The 23,814-nt window shown below is 37.3% G+C and overlaps 1 protein-coding gene across 1 annotated transcript; it reads left to right on the top strand.

Annotated features, from left to right (window-relative positions):
• Positions 1 to 10,562: 10,562 nt before the first annotated feature.
• LOC112055661 (chymotrypsin-2-like) lies at positions 10,563 to 23,563 on the top strand. The gene is made up of 5 exons (XM_052891567.1): positions 10,563 to 10,702; positions 11,223 to 11,400; positions 12,081 to 12,327; positions 16,078 to 16,224; positions 22,968 to 23,563. The coding sequence occupies exons 1-5, from the start codon at positions 10,654 to 10,656 to the stop codon at positions 23,121 to 23,123; spliced, it is 777 nt and encodes a 258-aa protein (XP_052747527.1). The 5' UTR covers positions 10,563 to 10,653; the 3' UTR covers positions 23,124 to 23,563.
• The last annotated feature ends 251 nt before the right edge of the window (positions 23,564 to 23,814 follow it).

Here is a 23,814-nt window from a genome sequence, read left to right as displayed (position 1 = left end):
TAGAGTGAAATGCGCTTGTCTAGAAGATGTCTATTTATTCTTGACTTGAAGATACCCATATGGTAGGTGGTAGGGAAAATGGATGCTGAAATAAGGATAAGGAAAGAGGAATGAAACCGCTAACGCGTACGAGGAATATCGACGAAGTAGCGATATAACGGCAAAGTTGGCACAAAAAGAGTTCCTAACCGCACTCCTCAAAATGAAAATTTTGTAGAATATCGAATACCGTTACAAATATTAGGTACTTGATAGAAGCAGGCATTACTTTACGGAAGTTCATCATGAATAGAGAATTATTTATTTATTTTGCTATCATCCACGAAAAGCCGACGAACCCATGCGACAAAATACTCTCTACGTACGTTTAACCCCGAAACCGGAGCAATTGCAAATAATACTACGCAATTGCACGTTGTAGAGTCAACATCTCCTGAGAATGCTTAAATATTAGGTATAGATAGACCTCCGTCTTCTAAGTCTACCGCGCATACTACTGTGCCAGGAATGTCATGCAAAGATGCACTCAAACAAACACAAAATTTTCATCTATATCGACCTATTCATTTTAAAGTCGTGCGCTTACCTAATTAATATGTAATTAATTTTCTATTTAGACAAAACAGTTCTTTTGAATCGTCATAAAAACGATATAAAAAGAAGTTTAAATAAGATGTACTAAATTCAGAAGAATCAGAAAACAGAAGTAAACAACCCACTATGACAAATCATTTGAAAAATATGAACTACATAGCAAAGTGCACTTTTCGAGCAACTGGATTGTAAAATCGATCTTCATATTCAAGTTAAATCAGCCTTCACATGAATCCTTTATAATGCAGAAGCAATATCAGCTTTAAGCTTCCAGTATACTCGAGTTCTGGGAACACCTAATAGGTATTATGCAACATATCCATTTCAGGATTAAAGTTTTATTGTGAATTGATAATAATGCATTACGTTTCTTTCTGTATTTTTATGTGGTATTTTCGAGATTTTCATTATTTTTCTGTTATTGTGTTGTTAGGAAAAACTTAAGCTTAGATTCAATTCAGAAAGAGCAATTGAAAAACTCGACCCATTTTAAACTTAGGTACCAGTTACCAAAATCATGTTATCAATAGATATAAATTTTTGGACGTCCATCGGCTGATAATGATGATGATGATGATGAAATCTTTAATTCAAAATTTAATCAAAAATAGATAGTTAAAGATTTCATCGTCGTCATCGGTATCAGCCGATGGACGTCCACAGCTAGACATAAACCTCTTCATTGGACTTCCAAATACAACGGTCTCGAGCCAGCATCCAGCGGCTTCCTGCAACCCGAGGGGTTGACCAACACTGCGCTTTCCGGTGCAGAGTCGTCGTTCTAGCACCTTGGGACCCTAACGTCCATCGGCTCTTCAAACTACGTGACCTGCCCAATTGCCTATTGCCTCTTCTGTTCGTCTGCGGATTGATTGTTCATTTCTGATTCGATTCATCATCATCATCATTATTCGGGTCACTGCTGAACTCGAGAATGAGAAGTGTTAGGCCAATATTCCACCACGCTGTCCCATTTTTTTTGGCACAAACAAATTGGCAGACTTTACTCAGTGTGACTTTGAGCCTTCTTATGAGGCTCATAGTTCGCGACCAAGTCTCGGAACCATAGGTCATCACTGGCAACACGCACTGTTCAAAGACTTTTGTCTTCAGGCACTGAGGAATTTCGGACGAAAAGATGTCGCGAAGTTACCCGAATGCTACCTGCTATGCTATGTGTATGTAAATTATTTTCTCTTTCGCTGCTGCTGCATCAGCAGAGACCCTCAAGCGGCGCAAATACAGCTATCTTGTCGGACATTACATATTTGAGCTGTTTGCAGTAGAAGATCCGTGGGATCCGAGTACTCGATTTTTTTTTAAAGAAATCGCAAAGCCATTAGTTGACGCCGTGACCAATATTTTCTTTTTCTTTTTTTTTTATTCTTTTAAGCTAGCCATTGACTACAATCTCGCGTGATGGTAAGCGATGGTGTAGCAATAAAGATATTTTCTTTCTTCTTTCTTTCTTCCCTTCAATCTAAGATGGAAGCGGGTTAGCTTGTTAGGAGGAGAATGAAAAATCACACCCCTTGTGCGTGACGCATGCACGATACGCTAAATCACTTGCCGGTAGCCTCCCACCAGCCAAACCTGGACCAATTAAGAAAACCTCAATCGATTCAGCCGGGGATCGAAACCAGGACCTCATGGTTAATCCACCGCGCATACCACTCCGTAACGAGGCCGTCATATTTAGGTCAGAGATGGATAAGTGGACGCCTACGCTATGGACGCACTTGTATGACTTTCTCTACAAAGAATACTACGATCCGTTTGCGGATATGTGGACGCCTATCCTGAGGTCCATTGAATCCGCCATTTTGTTTTAGCAGATTTTATCTGAAAATTTTCGCAGTTTAAAAAAGGGATCGCGTATCAAGGCCGTTACTCAGCCGTTTATTAGTTTAGAAAATGCCGGTTAAGCGCAAGTCATACCGGCAATTAATAATCCGAATATCAATATAAAAGTATACGCGACTTTGCTGATTTTTTAAACCAATAACCCTTTTCCCAGAATAACCGGAGAGCAAACCATTTTGTTTTCCAGATTCAGAAGATCCAGAGATTATTTCCCACAAACTTTACCTCTTTAGAATATTAGTATATTTTTAGCAAAAGGTTCAAAAGTGGATTTAAAAAAATAAGAAAACCAATGTTGAACAAACGTATGTTTCACAACATTTGTGAGGACAACTTAATCAACAAATCAAACTGTAACCAAAACAAACCCTAGAATGGCAGACAATGACCTTGAGTGGAGTCACGCACTTGTGAACGCTGTGTGTAGGGTTAAAGGCGCCTTTGACCGTTAACAAACACTCCCCTTTTCCACTCAAGTCACCCTCTCCACCTATCCCAAGTAACCCATAAAAAATTACATAACAAGAAATGTGGAAGGCTCGAACGCCATGAGCATACTGAAGCCGACCGTACGACGAGCACTTTATATCGCAAGTCGTTACCGCCAACCGATCGCTACCCCTCTCTAAATCCCTATTGTTTACGGAAACAAGTCGCGCCAGCTAGCGTCGGCACGAGCCAACACGAGATCGAGCGACGTCATATCCGTCTCAGACTACTATTTCCTACAATATATACAAATCAAAGTCCTCCGCCGCGTTTGTCCGTCTGTCTGTGCGCAATAAACTATAAACTGAACTGAACTTTGTACTGAACGGGTTTTTTGATGCAATTTTCACCCAATAGTGAGTGATTTATGAGGAAGAGAAATCATTTCTGCCGCCAAGCCTGAATACTCCATTCAGGTTTGTAAAATTGGTATTTTTGTTACCATTGAACCAATCGTCTGGTTTCAGAGTTGTAACTGGGTATGACAAGAAAAACGTTATAAGTTTCTTTGTTAGCTTAGGTATTAGTTATTTATTCACTATCAAAAAATGTTTGCGCCTATTTTGCATTTCGGTTCCACCTACACCGGTTTATTTCGGTCACACCGGCACGGTTCATTCCACCAATAAATCCCTGTTTAATCCAAAACAATGACGTACACGCTATGACACATGTCACTGACGTCACAAAACCGATTTCGTGCGTAGCCACCGAACAATGTCATAATTACACGCTCGCAGAGCAAAGTGATTGACAGTTTCGTTAACCGCGTCGGCAGATTTCTCCGAGTCACCCAAAGCGATATCTTGACTGTAAATTAGAAAAGTGATATTGTTTGCAAAGTAATTATCTTGAAGCATTACCGTACCGGAGTTGCAAAGTTTTCGAATGAGCAGGAGAGCCTTAATTACTTCCAAAAATTGCTTTTACGAAGTCGTAACTTATTCAAAGTGAAGGCTGATATTATTCCTACCTCACAGCACAGATTTAATACCAACTCTATTTATATAATAATTTATATTGCCATCATCCGCGAAAAGCCGACGAACCCATGCGACAACATTACGATCTATAAACGCAATTTCTGAGCGGCCGGACTTTTGATTATCGCAAAAACTAAAAATCACTGCCACTTGATATAGCGGCGCATCCCAAGCATCAAAAACTATTCAAATACTAGCGGACCCGGTAAAACTCCGCTTTGACTTATGTGCACTTCTTCCCTATCCCTACTCTACCCTACCCCACCCTACCCCTGCCCTAACTTCGACGGCCTCCGTGGCGAAGTGGTATACGCGGTGGATTTTCAAAACAGAGGTCCTGGGTTCGATCCCCGGCTGGGCAGATTGAGATTTTCTTAATTGGTTCAGGTCTGGCTGGTGGGAGGCTTCGGCCGTGGCTAGTTACCACCCTACCGACAAAAACGTACCGCCAAGCGATTTAGCGTTCCGGTACGACGGCGTGTAGAAACCGAAAGGGGTGTGGATTTTCATCCTCCTCCTACTAAGTTAGCCCGCTTCCATCTTAGACTGCATCATCACTTACCGTCAGGTGAGATTATAGTCAAGAGCTTACTTGTAAAAAATAATAAAAAAAAAACTTCCACTCCCTATTTTAGGGATATGGGGGGTTAGAAAGAGATGTAAAATTGCCTATGACACTCTCCATCCTTTCAACTATCTCCACTTGAAAAAATCACGTCAATTTGCCGCTCCGTTTTGCCATGTAAGACGGACAAACAAACAGACAAGCACACACACTTTCACATAATATTAGTATGGATTGATCATTGTTAATAGTTATTCTCTATACTATATATTGCGAAACGTTACGTACATCCACAGTATGTGGATCAAGGATCCTGCGAAGTACTCACGTAGTTACCTCCCGGGGTCTAGGTTTGCTTACACGACTCGGCACTCGGTTATATTACTGGAAAAATGGAGTGACGTCACCACTCACATACCTAAAAAGGTCAGAAATGTTTTCCCTTGAAAATAAATGAATTAATGCTGAAGGAAGACCTTTGCGGTTTACTTCAGTTGCACAAAAATGTGATAGATTTGAAGAAATCTTTTGTGTAGTTGATGACTTGTCAACCATCTATTCTTCAGTCGACGGTCTAGATTAGATGCATCATTATTATCAACCAATATTCGGCTCACTGCTGAGCTCGAGTCTCCTCTCATGAGTGGGGTTAGGCCAATAGTCCACCACGTTTGCCTAATGCGGATTGGCAGAATTCACACACGCAGAGAATTAAGGAAATTCTCTGGTATGCAGGTTTCTTCATGATGTTTTTCCTTCACCGTTTAAGACACGTGATATTTAATTTCTAACTGTAACCGTGATAGTGTCGTGCCTCCGATTCCGGAGGGTGTGGGTTCGAATCCGGTCCGGGGCATGCACCACCTTTTCAGTTGTGTGCATTTTAAGAAATTTAGATCAGATTTTTAGGCTATTTTTATTCAGCAGCAGATATATTCTTTCTTATATTATTGACTGGTGGGAGGCTTCGGCCGTGGCTAGTTACCACCCTACCGACAAAGACGTACCGCCAAGCGATTTAGCGTTCCGGTATGATGTCGTGTAGAAACCGAAAGGGGTGTGGATTTTCATCCTCCTCTTAACAAGTTAGCCCGCTTCCAACTTAGACTCCATCATCACTTACCATCAGGTGTGATTCTACAATCACACCTGATGGTAAGTGATGATGGAGGGCTGATGATCAAGGGCTATCTTGTAAAGAATAAATAAAAAAAATAAAAAAATCTATATACTTTTATACGGGGGTACACCTGAGTTCTTTGGGCCGACGTTGTATTGGCTGGTGGGGGATTCCCCTTTATTACAGAACATATATTATTACCTATAATAGAATAATCTATACTAATCAGTAATCTATACTAATATTATAAAGCTAAAGAGTCTGTTTGATTGAACGCGCTAATCTCAGGAATTACTGGTTCGATTTGAAAACTTCTTTCAGTGTTAGATAGCCCATTTATCAAGAAATGCTATAGGCCATATATTATCCCCATATTCCTACGGGAACGGGAACCACGCGGGTAAAACCGCGCGGCGTCAGCTAGTAGATAGTATAAACAGCTTCAAATGAGTTTAAAAGTTTTAAATTCATTCAACTGTAAAGTTCTAACGGGTTGTAAACTTTCTACCTAATTTGAATATAGGCTAATGAATATCTGGGTTAGAAGACACCGACCTAGTTGCAACAAATTACTTCAAATGAATAAAGCCTCAGTTTCAATCCTAATATTAGAATAAGTAAATATTGATTATTAGTATACTATGCTATCAATTTACATAATTCTTGTTAATGTTAAATCTTGAAATACAAATTGTTTAATAAAAAAAATTTGTAAATACGCATGTCAAGGAGACGCGTGACATTTGTTTTTTTTTATAGTCCCATAAAAAAAACAAATTTCACGCGTCACGGACCTCATCGCGCTGCTTGTAACTCATTCTATATAATTCACTAGCTAACGCCGCGCGGTTTCACCCGTGTGGTTCCCGTTCCCGTAGGAATACCGAGATAATATATAGTTTATAGCCTTCCTCGCGCTACGCGCTAATCTCAGGAACTACTGGTCCGATTTGAAAAATTCTTTCAGTGCTAGGTAGCCCATTTATCGAGGCAGGCTATAGGCTATATATTATTCCCGCATTCCTACGGGAACAGGAACCATGCGGGTGAAACCACGCGGCGTCAGCTAGTTAAATAAATAAATGGATTAGCACCCAGTACTTCACACTGCACTTATTTGTAAAGTCATCGAGTTGCCTGACCACTTGAAAACAGTAGTTAAGTACTTACTGTATAGAAGTTTTGTGAGATATCGCCACTTGACCCCGAAGTGAGCATCACCCAGGGTCTTTCATACCCTCGGGATTATAGCATAATGGTTTAGTGACCTTCGTTTGACAGTGAGCCGTGATAGCCCAGTGGATATGACTCTGTCTTCGATTTGGAGGGCATAGGTTCGAATCCGGTCCGGGGCATGCACCTCCAACTTTTCAGTTATGTGCATTTTAAGAAATTTAATATCACGTGTCTTAAACGGTGAAGGAAAAATGCCTACCGAGAAATTTCTGAATTCTAAAAAATTCTAAAGCCAATAGACTTTTGATTTTTTACTATTTTGACTATTGCCACGAAGAGAATTTATTTTTATTTATTAAATTAATTAATTGGTCTTACCCCCTTTCAGTCTGAGAGGAGACTCGTGCTCAACAGTGAGCCGAAAATGGCTTGCTGATGATGATGATGACCTTCGTTTATTTTATAATGTGTTTTAAGTATTGTTTCATTGATCTAGTTTTTTTGGGGTGCAGGGTTCGAATCCTAGGGTAGTGCAAATATTTGAGCTGTTGGGCTATTACCTCGGATCTAAGTAATAGTACGAAACAAAATTCTTGAAATCCTTTCGAAGTCTCAATAGCTCAGTAAAGGCGCCGGACTCAGAGAGCTGGTGGTTCGATCCCCACCCGTATGTCTATTGTCGTACCCACTCCTAACATAGTCTTTTCCGACTAATTGGAGGGGGATATTAGTCATATTTAAAAGATAATAATTATGGCAAATAATGTTTTTAAAAAAATAATCTATACTAATATTATAAAGCTGAAGAGTTTGTTTGGTTGCTTGAACGCGCTAATCTCAGATTTGAAAAATTCTTTCAATCCAATACACATTATCTCCGTATTCCTACGGGAACTAGAACAACGCGGGTGAAACCACGCGGCGTCAGATAGTAAAAAATAAAAATCGTTGTCTGTAATGACGTCACAAGATTTTTTGTGATATCAAAAAGTAATTTAAGTCGCGAGGCGTCTTCTGAGATGATCTTTTTCAAATCCAATCACGCATATGCATAACGCTTGTCGCTAATCCATCGAAGACATTAAGATGGAATTTACGTTATCTAGATAAAACCAAGTCCGCGAGTTTCCTTTCAAGAAAATTCGCAGTGGCAGCCTGTAAGTGGAATGTTTGTGGTAAATCAATAAAGTAAATAAATAAAATTACTTGTTGAGTCTCCGCTTCCTATTATTTGTAACGAAATTATTTTGCGGTACAGCCATTTTGTCTACTGAACATAACTCAATCGACCGTACATCAAATTACTTTACGTATCAAGTGACTCCACAGTGTAGAATTAACAGTATCACAACATTACAATGTAAAAGACAATGGATACAAAATGTTACACATGTTGTGATTTTTGAGATGTTGAGGTTTTGTTCTGTGGACAGAGTAGCTTTTTCGTCTGTGTAATGGCCGCTCGTATCTGATCTCTCTCTCTGATTCGTTGTTGTTCGTTAGCCAATAGAATGTTTTTGTCGATAGCGACAAAACAAGTCGAAAAGGAAGAACGTGAACAAAAATAAATGGTTAATAATTTATTATCTTTTTCGAAATATGACGAAAAAAGACATATTGAAAAGAAATTGTAACGTTTAAATTTTGTTTGAATATAGGCAATATAGGTATAGGAATTGTGGTTAAAAATCTTTAATAAGCTAAATTTACATCACTACGAATTAAAACTACGGTTTAAATTTTTTTTTATTCCTTTACAAGTTAGCCCTTGACTACAATCTCACTTGATGATAAGTGATGATGCAATAAAAGATAGAAGCGGGCTAACTTTTGAGGACCCATTGATTTAGAATTCTTTTGTTTTACTTTTTTAGATTATTTTATGTTATGCTCCTAAATTTGCTATGAATATATGCATCAAATATCATTAAGCGGTATCTTTTTTTAAAGGTTGCCATAAGTACTCTTAGAGCGAATAGGCTAGTTGACACTTTTTTAAATGGTCTTAAGTAGTTTCATTACCGTTCTACAAGATTGAAAAAATTATTTTCATATTTTTTTTAAACGTGATTACATGAAAATTTTATTACATTAGTGCTAAAATGGTATAGTAATTGTGCAGCGCATTAGAAAAATATTGGTAATTGGGTAATTTACTGGAAGTTACAAGGAGTTGATCTGCTGAATAATTATTTACTCTGTGCACGTTCTCCTAGATGTAAGATAATTTATGAACTTCCTTCACCCGTAATTGCTTCACTAATTGCGGTTCAAATAGAATATAGTTACACTTGAATAAATTGGATTTGATGTGAGATATCTCGTATACACTAGATATCTATGGTCTAGGTACATTACGGATATTTTTTTAATTCTCTTATTTAGTTAGTTGTCTTTTTTAATTTTTAACAATGTTCATAAAATAAAGAATATTATAAAAAACACTATTAAAAATTTATAAAAAATATACAATTTAAATAAAAATATATTTTTACTAGCGGACGCCCGCGACTTTGATTGCGTGGAATTCAGTTTCGCAAATCTCGCAAAATACCATGGATTATTCGGGATATAAGGTAGACTATGTGTTATTCTCGGTATCATCTAACTTCGTTTTAAATTTTAATCAAATCGGTTCAGTAGTTACGGCGTTAAAGGGTAACAAACATCAAAACACCACATCAAAACGCCACATTACTCTTTGGCATATTACACAACGGGATACCTGAATACTTACGTAATAAATTATTGTGGCTAAGGGATAAATCGACACGAATTTCACGAAACTCCACCCTCAGGCTTTTTTTTGCTTTTACTTATTTTATTATTTTTGTTAACTGTTGTTTGCGCCCGTGATGTCACCCCTTTTTAAAGGCTTCCACTGAAAGCCAGCGCTGCAGCTAGCTGCAGCTTTAAGCTGAGTGGGAGACCTTTATTTGGTCAGTGCGCTTTTACTTTTACTTTTCTTGTTCTTTGTTAAATAAAAAAGCTTAGTTTTAAGTTTACTGACCAAATAAAAATATTTTTCTTTCTTTCTTCTTTCTTTCTTTCAAAACATACATGCAAATAAACATGCATACAAATTTTCGCGTTTATAATATTATTAGGATTTTACTACATGTAGCTGACCCGGCAAACGTATTGCCCTGTAAATGGCGTGGACCTCCCTAATCACTGTGGGGTGTGAAAAATAGATCACAACCTAATGTCAGACCTACCACCAAATATACATATAATATAAATTTCATGAAAATCGGTCAAGCCCTTTCGGAGGAGTATGGCAACTAATTCTAATTGGCTAAACTAACTAAAGTAATTAAATGGCGACCCCGCACTAGTAAGCACAGTGTTGGCCGACCCCCCACCAGGTGGACTGACGACATCAAGCGAGTCGCAGGGATTCGCTGGATGCAAGTATCGTGCTGTTTGGAAGTCCCTACAAAAGGCCTATGTCCTGCAGTGGACGTCCATCGGCTGATATGATGATGATGATGATGATGGCAACTAATTCTAGAAATTTAATATATGATATTATAGATGTATTACCTCCACGATTAGACTATCTCAGTACCATATATGGTACCGTACCATGTCACAATACGCAAGTAGGTACATGATATGGGATCATATTACAACAGACCCAGTTTTCGCATATTTACAAAGCTCTTGATATCTACATTCGATAACTAATTAAATTTACCAAGTGGGCTACTAATAGGTACTAGATAGTAAATATACTAGTAGGTATACTTGTACTATGTCATTAGTACTCAAGGATACTATAAAAGGGATCTCTTCAAGATTCTGAAGTTACAACAATTTTCCCCGTCCTGTAAACCTGCGAACTTATTAAAGAAAAAAATATGCAAAAACTACTGAGCGTTGTGTTTTGCTTTATTTGTATTACAAATGGTGAGTACCGGCTTATTTTTTTTTATTCATTTATTTCTAAATAAATATTCCTATAGATAGTGTAAAATATATACGAATTAAAGTATCGCTTGGATATTTATTTGAAAACTCTACATTCAACTTGACCACAACACAGTTGCAACTTTTGTGGGACCACCGTCACGTTTTGTTTATGTGCTTTAAACTGCTCAAAATAAAAACTTTTTAATCTTTTTTTTTAATCTTTTAACTTTATGTCAAAAGTTGAATTGCTTTATTAAGCCCTTGCATCCGTGTAAAATTCTTCATTTTCACGGCTTCACTCGCATAGTTCCCGTAGGAATACGGGGATAAAATATAGCCTATATTACTCGCTGACAATATAGCTTTCCGTTTGTGAAGGGGTATTTAAAATTAGTTGAGTAGTTTTGAAGCTTATTCGTAACAAACAAACAAAGGAACAAAAAAAATCTTTATGGCTTAGAAAACTACCTAGCGACTTGATAGGAATGGATTTAATTTATTTTTATTCTATTTTCAGGGTTCCTTCTCCCCTCCACCTTTGACCAGCCAATACCCCGTATAGTGGGGGGCGACGATGCCCCCGAGGGTCGCGCCCCATACCAGGCGTCGTTGAGGTCCTTGTTCAACTCGCACTTCTGCGGGGGCTCCATCATCAGCAGAAAATGGGTGCTGACAGCTGCTCATTGCACTGTGGGGTAAGACTATATCATTCTGTAGATTCTTTTTTTTTAATATTTGCCTTATATTTTTTTTAATATGACAAATAGTTTACCCTCTCAAATTAGTCTGAAAGGCTGTGTAAAATTGACGCACGAAATTCATTATTAATAATTTTATTTTATTGCTATAAAAGTGCCTAGAACGTGACTACGCGAAGATAAGTGAAAGTATATCAGGGTGTGAATTACCAGCATGTTGACGTGATTTATATGACATGACGCTTAGTAATAATAATAATTAAATTAAGTATAATAATAATGTTTCAAGTTATTTAATAATATAATTTACCTCCGGTCTAATGTTTTGAAAATTTTTTTTTAGACTTCGATAATAATCCTACTCGATGGACGTAATGGATAAAGCATCAAAAAAATAGATTTTAAAATCTTCAAACCACTAGTGATGGTAATATCGGTGAACAACTTACATTTAATCTACTTACAACCGAACATAGAACCTCCTCTTTATTGTTTTTTTTTTTTTATTTGTGAATAAAGGTTTTGAACCACTTGCATCCAACGACTCCCTAAAAGTGAAAATCAGAATGAAATGATGTGATTAGTTAGCTTAGCAGTAGATTCGACGATCTTTTCTGACGCCAGTCCAGCAACTTAAACTTCTCTTAGCTTTCTCATAAGTGTTTTTCATATTTCAGCCAATCAAAGTACTCAATGAAAGTGGTAGTAGGGACCAACAGTCTCACCCACGGCGGAGTCAAGCACTCTGTGGATGAAATCAAAGTCCACGAGAAGTACAACAGCGGGCTGATCACCAATGACGTCAGCGTGGTCAAAGTGGTCACAGAGATCGAGTTCAATGACCTGGTGCAGCCTATAGCGTTGCCTGATAAGAACACTGAAGGTGGCGCTGATCTGGTACTGACTGGATGGGGAAGACTGTCGGTAAGGATCATCAGTCTGTTTAAATAGTCTCCTTCCTTAAAAGAGAGGCGATCTTTAAAATATGGAATAAGCTCACCAAGCTGGTCAAGCTACCACGATCTCCTCTGATGGTAAGTGAAGATGTGGCATAAGATCGAATGCGCTTGCCTTAAAGATGTTTATTCTCTCTTCTTAAAGATTGATTTTGACGGCCTCCGTGGCGCAGTGGTATGCGCGGTGGATTTACAAGACGGAGGTCGGCAAAGACGTACCGCCAAGCGATTTAGCGTTCCGGTACGATGCCGTGTAGAAACCGAAAGGGGTGTGGATTTTCATCCTCCTCCTAACAAGTTAGCCCGCTTCCATCTTAGACTGCATAATCACTTACCATCAGGTGAGATTGTAGTCAAGGGCTAACTTGTAAAGAATTAAAAAAAAAAAAAAGATGGCCTGGTTGTAAGAATTAGGAAAGACTGACTTCGGGAGAGAGTTCCATTCCCTAGCTATGCGTACGTAAGAAAGGAAGAAGCAAATCGCTTTGTACGAGTTCTGTTTACGATCACACAGTGATGTCGATGATGATGATGACAGGTGGCTTAAATTGCCCCGAAGTATGGGGGAGGCCTATCACTACCAACTGTGTTCACAGGAACATTATAATCTTGTTCCTCCATCTCTTTTCTACCACAGAACAGCGAGAAGTCGTGAAAAATGGCATCCCTTTGTTGTCAACATTCAGTCGACCCGCAGGAAACGTTTTGCGTCAACGTTTCTAACTAGAACGGCTAAGATGTGGAATGCCCTTTCGGCGTCTGTGTTTTCTGACACCTACAATCTGTGCGCCTTCAAGGCAAAAGTGAATAGGCATCTTCTAGGCAAGCGCGTTTCATCTTAGACCTCATAATTGCTCACCATCAGGCATGTAGTCAAGCGCAAGCCTATCCAAAATTAAAAAAAAAAAATACTTCCCAACTATAGGCTGAAAATATTGAAAATTTTTTATAAAAAAAAGTTCTGTATATCAGACCCAGGACTCGAATTCAAGATCTCGTGATCCTAACCCACATAGGCTAACCACTAGCCTGAGTTCTTTTTTTTTTAATAGCCATCTTACAGGCTTCTTGTTAATATAATTAAAAAAAAACACCTCATATTAGAACATTACAAAGCCAGTTATACAATTTGCGTCCGCATAGAAAACGCAACCATAAATTTTAACTAATTTTATTTTATTGTGATTAAATGGTGAAACCTGTTAATTACCTATTAATTAATTAATTATTTATTAAATTATAAAAAATACAAAAACCAATAATAATTATTTACGAACTAAACTAAACAGTCTTCAGAAAATTTAACAATTACAAATTATACTTAATACAAACTTACATACAGTAGTCTTAAATATTTTAGTTTACATTTATTTATGTATTTTTAATTAAAAGTTATAATATTATTATTACGCATAACTAAGCATAAATGCGACCTTTGTTGAGTACCAGCCTTTGACAGCCTCCGTGGCGCAGTGGTATGCGCGGTGGATTTACAAGACGGAGGTCCTGGGTTCGATCCCCGGCTGGGCTGATTGAGGTTTTCTCAATTGGTCCAGGTCTGGCTGGTGGGAAGCTTCGGCCGTGGCTAGTTACCACCCTACCGACAAAGACGTACCGCCAAGCGATTTAGCGTTCCGGTACGATGTCGTGTAGAAACCGAAAGGAGTGTGGATTTTCATCCTCCTCCTAACAAGTTAACCCGCTTCCATCTTAGGCTGCATCATCACTTACCATCAGGTGAGATTGTAGTCAAGGGCTTACTTGTAAAGAATAAAAAAAAAAACCAGCCAGCCAATATTGGGAATGTAATTTATTTCTACAACGCATGGTTCGTTCAGAGAGAGTATGAACTTGTATATTGCTTGACTTAAAGTCCAGGTTCAAAGACACGCCGATCAAATAAAAAACTTATTGAAAGGAAAATTTGACTCGCTTGGGGGATTTGTAAATATAAAAATGTAAATACAAAAAGTTCATTCACTTCTAAATTCAATAATCAACTTTGCGATACTTTAACAATATTTTAACTACATTTATGTTCAAGGAAAAACAAACGAACATAATAATCTGTTTAACATAAAAATTAAACCGACTTCAAAGACGTATTTCAGTTATTTTGATTTGAATACAAAACTACTTAACTGATTTTCATGAAAATTAAATGGGACCAATCTGGAAGTATACTCCTTTGAACAAAAACAGAGGTTAATAAATGACGAAGTAGCAAACATTAAAAAAAACCATACGCGTCGAATTTTTTTTTTTTTCTTATTCTTTACAAGTGAGCCCTTGACTACAATCTCACCTGATGGTAAGTGATGATGCAGTCTAAGATGGAAGCGGGCTAACTTGTTAGGAGGAGGATGAAAATCCACACCCCTTTCGGTTTCTACACAGCATCGTACCGGAGCGCTAAATCGCTTGGCGGTACGTCTTTGCCGGTAGGGTGGTAACTAGCCACGGCCGAAGCTTCCCACCAGCCAGACCTGGACAAATTAAGAAAATCTCAATCTGCCCAGCCGGGGATCGAACCCAGGACCTCCGTCTTGTAAATCCACCGCGCATACCACTGCGCCACGGAGGCCGTCAAAAAATTGAGAAATTCCTCCTTTTTTTGTCGGTTAAATATATACATAATTACTATATACCTACCTATTAACATATATCCTGAAAAATATGCAATTCATTTTCGGAAAATTTTTATTCTTCATTCCTTGGGAAAACTGCGTACAAATACTCGTAGGTCAATCTAAACCAATTCAATTACAGAACGTTATTTTGATTACGGTACCATTCTTCTTTTTATGTCCTTAGTGTAGTTATAATACCATATTAAGTAGGTATACTGAAACGACTATCAGAACTGACAGTTGACTGAACATTCTACATAACAGTAATCTCGTTAGCAAGGTCCAAGTATTCAAATATTTTTCCTTTTCAATAGAGGATTAGTTTATACTTTGCTTAAACAGTTTAATACCCACCTGAAGCCATCGACCTTATAAATAACTAGCTGACACCACGCGGTTTTACCCGCGTGGCTCCCGTAACGTAGGAATACGGGGATAATATATAGCCTATAGCCTTCCTCGATAAATGGGCTATCTAACACTGAAAGAATTTTTAAAATCGGACCAGTTGTTTCTGAGATTAGCGCGTTCAATCAAAGAAACTCTTCAGCTTTATAATATTAGTATAGATTCTCGTATCCACAGTAAAGATCATACAAGCAGCCGCGTGCTGAAGTCGGTGAAGCTCATAAAAAAACGAACGTCACGCATCTCCTTGACATCCACATAAATAAACTTTTTCTTGTTTCTTTAGTCTTTGTAAAAAGTTTTTAAAATATTTAAAAACACAAGACGCCATTTTACTTGAATGATATTGAAAGTTACTGATACGACGATTCGTGTCGTACTGACTTGAGAATGTATTCGTTTTTAAATTTTGTATTTGGAGCGGCTACGACACCGTCGTGTTCCGTGCGCTCTATCTGCCTATTATTCTATTATTGTATCGTAAAAAGTTGTGATAACTCAACAGTGTGAGTTTTCAATATGTCTCTATCTATGGTAAACGTGGTTAATAAATCTAAATCTGATATTTGATTATTAATTCATGATGATTTGTCCATAAGATACAACAGGGCTTTTAAAAAGGGCTTAACTTTCATAATAAATTAGGCATTTTCCTTTCTGAAACATTCGTCTTATTCCAGTACCCTGGCAGTCTACCGGACAAACTGCAGATCATCGAGCTGGCCGCACTGAGCGTGGATGACTGCCAGAAGATATACTTCAACGTCAACGAGGTCTTCGACAGCCAGATCTGTTCCTTGACCAAAGCTGGTGAAGGCGCGTGCCATGTAAGTAACCCAAATAAGTAACCCAAACGTCACCAGCATTATCAATTAAGCAGCCTCTTATGAGGCATATAAGACAAGTCTCCTTTTAAAAAAGGGGATATGGAGCTTAGACCTACCACGCTCCTGCCATGTGGGTTGGCGGGAAGTAAACAAAAATGAACTTGTAATATTATGCATGTGTATCCCAAGCATCATTACCATTGATTGCCTCATTATTTTGTGGTAGAGGAAACACCTCGAGCAGGTCCCAGGACTTGTGACCTTGGGTGTAAGTTTAAAGGATCCTTTCAGAATGCATAAACATTCACACTAAACAATTTATGATCAAAATCATAACTCGACTGGCAGCGTGACGGCGTCCACGCTGCCTAACAAACAACTGACCTCAAGTCATCAAATATCCTCTTATTTATTATTTTATCATTATACCAACACTGATTTGACATTGATTTTTATTTTATTGTTAATGAATACCACCCGTAATCGAGGAGGAGGAATCTTCTAGGTAATCGTTCTACCATAGACTTCTTCATCGCGCATCGCGCGTGATTGCAGGCAAACGGTAAGTTATATAACAAAAAAAAAACAAATAGAAAAATATCATAATTTGGTAGAGTAACACAGACAATAGAGTGTGATTATATAACAAGCCCTTTCAATTTCCCCAGCGCCGTATAATGTATACTGGAAATGTTATTTTGGTGTGAATTTCCTTGCGTAATTGTCCAAATGATACGTCGAATTTGTCACATTCAGTACTATTTGCCGACAGCACGAATATAATAGCATTGAATACCCAACTAACTCAATGCAATCCGATATCAGCGGTGCTATTCTGTAAGTCAACAACAAAGAGACAATATTATAAAAATGTAATATCATAACCTCCAAATGAAACGAAATGAGCTGTACTTTTGTATAAATGTATTTTGGCATTGTAAAATATTACTATCTCAAAATTTTCCTATGAATTCTCATGTAGTTTTTAATCGGAGGATGCCTGACTTGTTTCGAACTCATATGGGGCACTTAATTATAAACTTGTTAATGCATCGCGATGTAAACGAAATTGCGAGGATGGTTCTCTTTCACTCCGTTCGTGTCATCATCACTGGTCCCATATTCTTTGAACAAACACACGCAAATTGAACTAACGGTATCTTGCTCCAAACTAGTTTGAAAGTTTTTAACTAGATCACAGAGTAACCAGATTGAGTCTTTACAAGTAACGTGTGAAGCCGGTGCAACCCATAAAAAAACAAACGTTAAAAATACTCCATCTCATTTCTTTAGGTTTTGTAAACAATTTTTAAAGTTTTTAAAAACATAAGACGCCATTTTTCTTAAATAATAATGAAAATAACTGATGCGACGCTTCGTGTCGTACTGATATTATTGATAGATCAACTATTTTTAATTATAATAATACTGGTTTTATTTACCCCGTAATATTCTGTGTAAGGCACAACGATTTATACAATACACCGTTGTGCCGTATCGAATACAATGTAGGTAATGCATCCATAGTGGAACATCGTTGTTAATATACATAAGAGTGTACTCGTCGACGAGAACAACGTTGTAGAGACTTTGAGAATAACTCCCCAGCTGACAAAGCCATGCTACGTATTTGCGTATTTGAAATTGTTATGCAATGCCGAGCTTTCAAGAACATAAACTTGAACGTGGATACTATTGAGTTATCCTGCGTAGGGATCTACGAAAGAGAGTATAGTTTACAGTGAATCTGTAATTCTGTCTGTGAAAACGCGATTTCAATTATTTTTTGTGTTTTAGTTTGGATTTTTTTTTTTAAACAATCACAGAGTAACCAGAGAGAGTCTTTATAAGCAGCGTGGTGAAGCCGGTCATCATCATTATCAACCCATATTCGGCTCAATGCTGAGCTCGAGTCTCCTCTCAGAATGAAAGGGGTTAGGCCCATAGTCCACCTCGCTGGCCCAATGCGGATTGGCAGACTTCACATACGCAGAGAATTAAGAAAACTCTATGGTATGCAGGTTTCCTCACGATGTTTTTCCTTCACCGTTTGAGATACGTGATATTTAACTTCTTAAAATCCACACAACTGATAAGTTGGAGGTGTATATATGTGTAATAATATTGAAAATTGCTGATGCAACGCTTCGTGTCGTATTGACTCGAGAATGTATTAGGTTGTGAATTTTGTATTTGGAGCGGCTACGACATCGTCGTGTTCCGTGCGATCTATCTGTTTAATCTGTGTTTTTTTTTATTCTTTACAAGTTAGCCCTTGACTACAATCTCACCTGATGGTAAGTGATGATGCAGTCTAAGATGGAAGCGGGCTAACTTGTTAGGAGGAGGATGAAAATCCATACCCCTTTTGGTTTCTACACGGCATCGTACCGGAACGCTAAATCGATTGGCGGTGCGTCTTTGTCGGTAGGGTGGTAACTAGCCACGGCTGAAGCCTCCCACCAGCCAGACCTGGACAAATTAAGAAATTCTCAATCTGCCCAGCCGGGGATCGAACCCAGGACCTCCGTCTTGTAAATCCACCGCGCATACCACTGCGCCACGGAGGCCGTCAAAAGGGTATGTGTAAATAATATAGAGTGATTTTGGCTGATTTTAGCATCTCCTCCTTTCTGGAAGTCGGTTAGAAGTCGTGTACATTACAGCATCTTTGTATCTCAGACTCAAAGAGATAGCAAATACACACATTTGTTATTCTCTTGTAATTAGTGTTTGGATTAGGAGTTGATGGAACCTAATTACGAATTAATATAAACTTGTGCTTAGAGATTACATTAAATATTCAACACACGCCTTTCGATAACGGGAAACTTCGGAAAAAGTAAGAAAACTTTTTGAAGTGAACAAATTTTGGGATATTGTGTTACTCAGAAAGTCGATTTTCATTAGATTACGTACGCTTTTTATCTTTAATCTAGGATACTTTTTTCCCGGTACTTAAGGTTGAAATTAGGGTTGCCAACATTTTTTGAGAAAAATATGGTATTTTATTCAGATTTAGTTATAAAGAATATATATAGCTATATAGTACACTTCAAGAAAATATAGTATTATTAACTTCATATATTTTTTGGGTTAGTTGCATTTTTCAGTTTTTTCGGCTAAATTAGGAGTGTCATATTAAATTCGTTTTCACATGCAATTTTTAAATTTTAAAAAACCAAAAGCTCGTTTTTTTATCGTTTGCTTATAGTACGAAAGTTGATAATACATTGATACCTACATGATAATATATTATTGCATCTGTCAAAGACTAATGTTTATCTATAAAGTTTCAAAATGAAAGATTTGTTTGTTAGATTTTAGTGCTGAAAATATAGTATTTTGCGTACTATATATTCGAAACCGCACTCAGACCCAAAATATAGTACAATATTATATATTATAATACGGTTGGCAACCCTAGTTGAAATTGAGGATGAAAAGCTATACAAAATAGATATTTTTTTTGGTTATACAATAAAAACAGCATGTCGCGTTTTCACCGGCGTTTTCACGCCCATGGGAATAAACGGGGATGAATCTATGTTACTACCTGATAATGTAGCTCGCTATTGTTAAATATTTTTTTAATTGATCCAGTATTATTTCAGTTTATTCGTTACTAACAAAAATACAAGTCTTTCCTCTTTAAAGCCACGCTCTTACAAGTCAAGTAATTCGGAATATAAGGGAGACTTTTTCCAAATAACAATTTTTATTTACAAAATATTATAACATCAAAACCGTGATACCGTAATAGCCCAGTGGATATGACCTCTGCATTTAATTCAGAATTTCGTAAGTTCGAATCTAGTGCGGAGCATGCACCTTTTACTTTTCAGTTATGTGCATTTTAAGAAATTATTTAAAGTGTCTCAAACAGTAAAGAAAAAAACATCAAGAGGAAATGCCTGTCCACCATTTCGCATTGGGCTGGCGTGGTGGACTATTACCCTATCCCCTTTCCTTCTGAGAGGAGACTCGTGCCCAACAATGAGTCAAATATGTGTTCTTAATGATGATAGTGATGATTACATCAAATACCTCCACATATATATTTGGTAATCAATCACACGAAGACGGTTTAATAAGCTTAGATGAAACAATATAGAATCTCAATAGGTATACGACTAAACCTCAATCGAAGGCCGCATACGAGTAAGACATCGGCTTGATCTCTCAACTTGATTATCTCACCCGCAGACTTTGTTGTTTCGATTGTTAACTTAATGAAGAAGAGGTAAATAAATAGAAATAGGTACCAGTAGCGAAGGCTGGAATTTTGTAATAGGTAACCTAGTCATGTGTTTTTTTAGTCATGCGCGCAGACGTTTATTGTACAGATACAAGAAATGATGTGGCTGAATAATTATGATTATGTACGAGTATGTAAGGATTTTTTAAAAGGTAACCCGCCAGGAATCGGGTTGTTTAGATTCCTCGCTGCTGGTAGGTACTTACCTAGCTATTTTTTTTAATTAATTTTACACAAGACTTTGAAATTTATTAATTCTCTGCGTGTGTGAAGTAGTTGTCACAATGTTACTTCATTTACTAAACGTCAAACACATTGTTAACTAATGTCAAAAGCTCTGTTTGTAAGGGATTTGTGATAGTGACGTCATGAAACAGTTGAAATATAGACCATCATGGCTGACATGCGTCTTGGCTCGTATTGTCAAAAAATAATAAAAAATTAAAAATTTCATGTAATCACGTTAAGGGTCAGAATACCTCCCCCCCCCCCACCATTTTAATCGTGACTTCAGCATGTTTTTATCAAAAAAAAAAAATTACTAGAATTATAAGCAGAACAACGTTGCCGGTTCAGCTAACATTCTTAGAATAGTAAAGAAAAACACAAATAACTCATAAATCAAACAAAATTATAATGACGACGCAATACGTTCCAGTGATGCGTTAAATTGCGCAAAACGAGATTTTCGGATCAACGGCTCCAATAATTATTTCCTGCAGAGACGGGAAATAGACAAAACATAACAACTGTATTTATTTCTCAAGATAAAGCCTCCTTTTGGAGCCATAATAAAGTCTCTCTTTTATAATATGTTTATACTAGCTGACGTCGCGCTGTTTCACTTGCGTGGTTCCCGTTCCCGTAGGAATATGGGGATAATATATAGCCTATAGCCTACCTCAATAAATGGGCTATCTAACACTGAAAGAAATTTTCAAATCGGACCAGTAGTTCCTGAGATTAGCGCGTTCAATCAAACAGACCAACTCTTCAGCTTTATATATTAGTATAGATTAACCTTAAACTGGGTTTTAAATAAAGATTAGTAGGCATATCTATTAACTAATACTAACATCTCTTTAAATATAGGACAATATACAATTACTCAATACAAGTTAACACTTCAGTTATCGATAACTATAAAATTTCAATTAGCAAAGGCGTCAGTTCAACTAATTGGATTACAACGTACGCTGTAATACAAGAACGCTCACGGCTGTTAGGAGTTACGAATATACCTGTAACATGGCTTTCGCTTTTCCAGCTTATGTAGATTTAGGTGTAGTTTATTCATAATACAAAGAAATTGCGAATTTTAGACGGAATAGATAGAATTACTCGTAGATGGTAAAATTTCGTTATTTTTTTTGGTAAAATTTCTTAAAAAGGAAACGAAAATAGATCGATTTCTCGCCATGAAACTCCGTGCATAAAATTCATGGAACCGTTTCCGAGATTCAGATTACCTTTGTAATTATATTATATATATTCATATATTTATAAAAATTGCTCGTTATAAGTTCCCGTAGAAATATAAAATACTAGAGGACGCCCGCGACTTCGTACGCGTGGAATTGTGTTTTTCACAAATCCCGCGCGAAACATGGATTAACCGAGATAAAAGTAGCCTATCTGTTAATCCAGAGTATAATCTATTTCCATTCCAAATGCAGGCAAATCGTTTCGCTTCGGGCAGGTAGCCGCAGCGTAAAAGAGGAACGAACATACTTACACACTTACACACAAACTTTCGCCTTTATAATATTATCTTGTGGAATAGCACTCGGGGATAGTATTATATTTAGCTTTCTAACAATGAAAGAATTTTTCAAATCGGCTTAGTAGTTCCGGAGCTTCTTCAATGCAAACAAACAATCAATCTTTCCTCATTATAATATTAGTATACACTATAGACTAACGCGTTTAGTATGTACTTCTTACCAAATTACGTCCAAAGCCAAACGAACTTGTAAAACTGCTACGAGCAAAGCACTTAAGCTACGCTTGCTACGAAATAACTATACTTAAAAACCCACGTAAGAAAAGTGGTCACATTCAGATCCGGTTTGTGAACAATCACGTGCATTACCAACTACCCCACCCCCCACTTTTAATTTCATTAAAGTAGGTACATAATTGTCCGACAGTGTCGGATTAAGGACAGTTGATGGTTGATGAGTTATCTTTAGGTGAACTATAAAAAAATAATATTAAAATCAACAAGAAACGCACGAATTTTGAATTTGGTATAACTATCGTATGCGTCGTGCCTTTTTTTCTCGGTCGTCTTTGGTGCCGGCATAAACGGGATACCCTAAGCAATTGCCTAAACAACTTATAGACTAATCCAGGACTAAATTTTTGAAGTGATAACTTATTATGGAATATATGTATTATATGGACATTATATACAGAATGTCTTTATTCTAGTTAATTTCATGATCTTCAAATTTTTCAAAATTTTAATATTATAATATTTCAGGGTGATTCCGGCGGCCCTTTGGTAGAAGATGGCAAGGTGGTGGGGGTCGTGTCGTGGGGGGTGCCGTGTGCGAAGGGGTACCCTGACGTGTACTCCAGGGTGTTCAGCTTTAAGGACTGGATATTGGAGAAGACTGAAATATCTAGCGAACACTGAACTAACTAAAGCCATTAGGGTTTTTATTGTAAGGGTTTTATTTTAAGGGTTTTTATTGTAATTATCATATGATTATACTTACCTATATGTTACATAGTTTATGTATTAGTGTAATTATTTGGTTGTATATATTTTTTTAATTCACACCACCCGCATTCTTGTATTTTCACATTTTCCGAAAACTAAGGTTGCCTGGAGGAAATCGCTATGTAGCGATAAGGCCGCCTTTGGTGTACTGCTTCTTCCTTGTATAAATAAAGAATATAAATAAACAAAAGTAAATAAATGTCGTTTAATGACTATATTTTGCAATAATAATAAACAGTAATTTTGCGGGCGTTCCAAAATTGACCCATTTCGATATTCTCTGCTCTAGTATTTTTTTTTATTATGCTTAGAACCGTAATTCTTTTGTGACTTAACTTTTATAAATTAAACATCAAGTTACCTACAACATTTTTTGTTTATTTTACTCTTCTACTGTGCCATTGTTTTTAAGGTTCCGTAGTCAAAGCGAAGCTTCGGCCGTGGCTGGTTACCACCCTACCGGCAAAGACGTACCGCCAAGCGATTTAGCGTTCCGGTACAATGCCGTGTAGAAACCGAAAGGACATGATTTTCATCCTCCTCGTAACAAGTTAGCCCGCTTCCATCTTATACTGCATCATCACTTACCATCAGGTGAGATTGT

This window comes from Bicyclus anynana, chromosome 4, assembly GCF_947172395.1.
Source record: "Bicyclus anynana chromosome 4, ilBicAnyn1.1, whole genome shotgun sequence".
In the NCBI taxonomy this organism is placed as follows: Eukaryota; Metazoa; Arthropoda; class Insecta; order Lepidoptera; family Nymphalidae; genus Bicyclus; species Bicyclus anynana.
The sequence above is the reverse complement of the archived record's forward strand: the minus strand, read 5'-3'. Positions and strand labels throughout refer to the sequence as shown.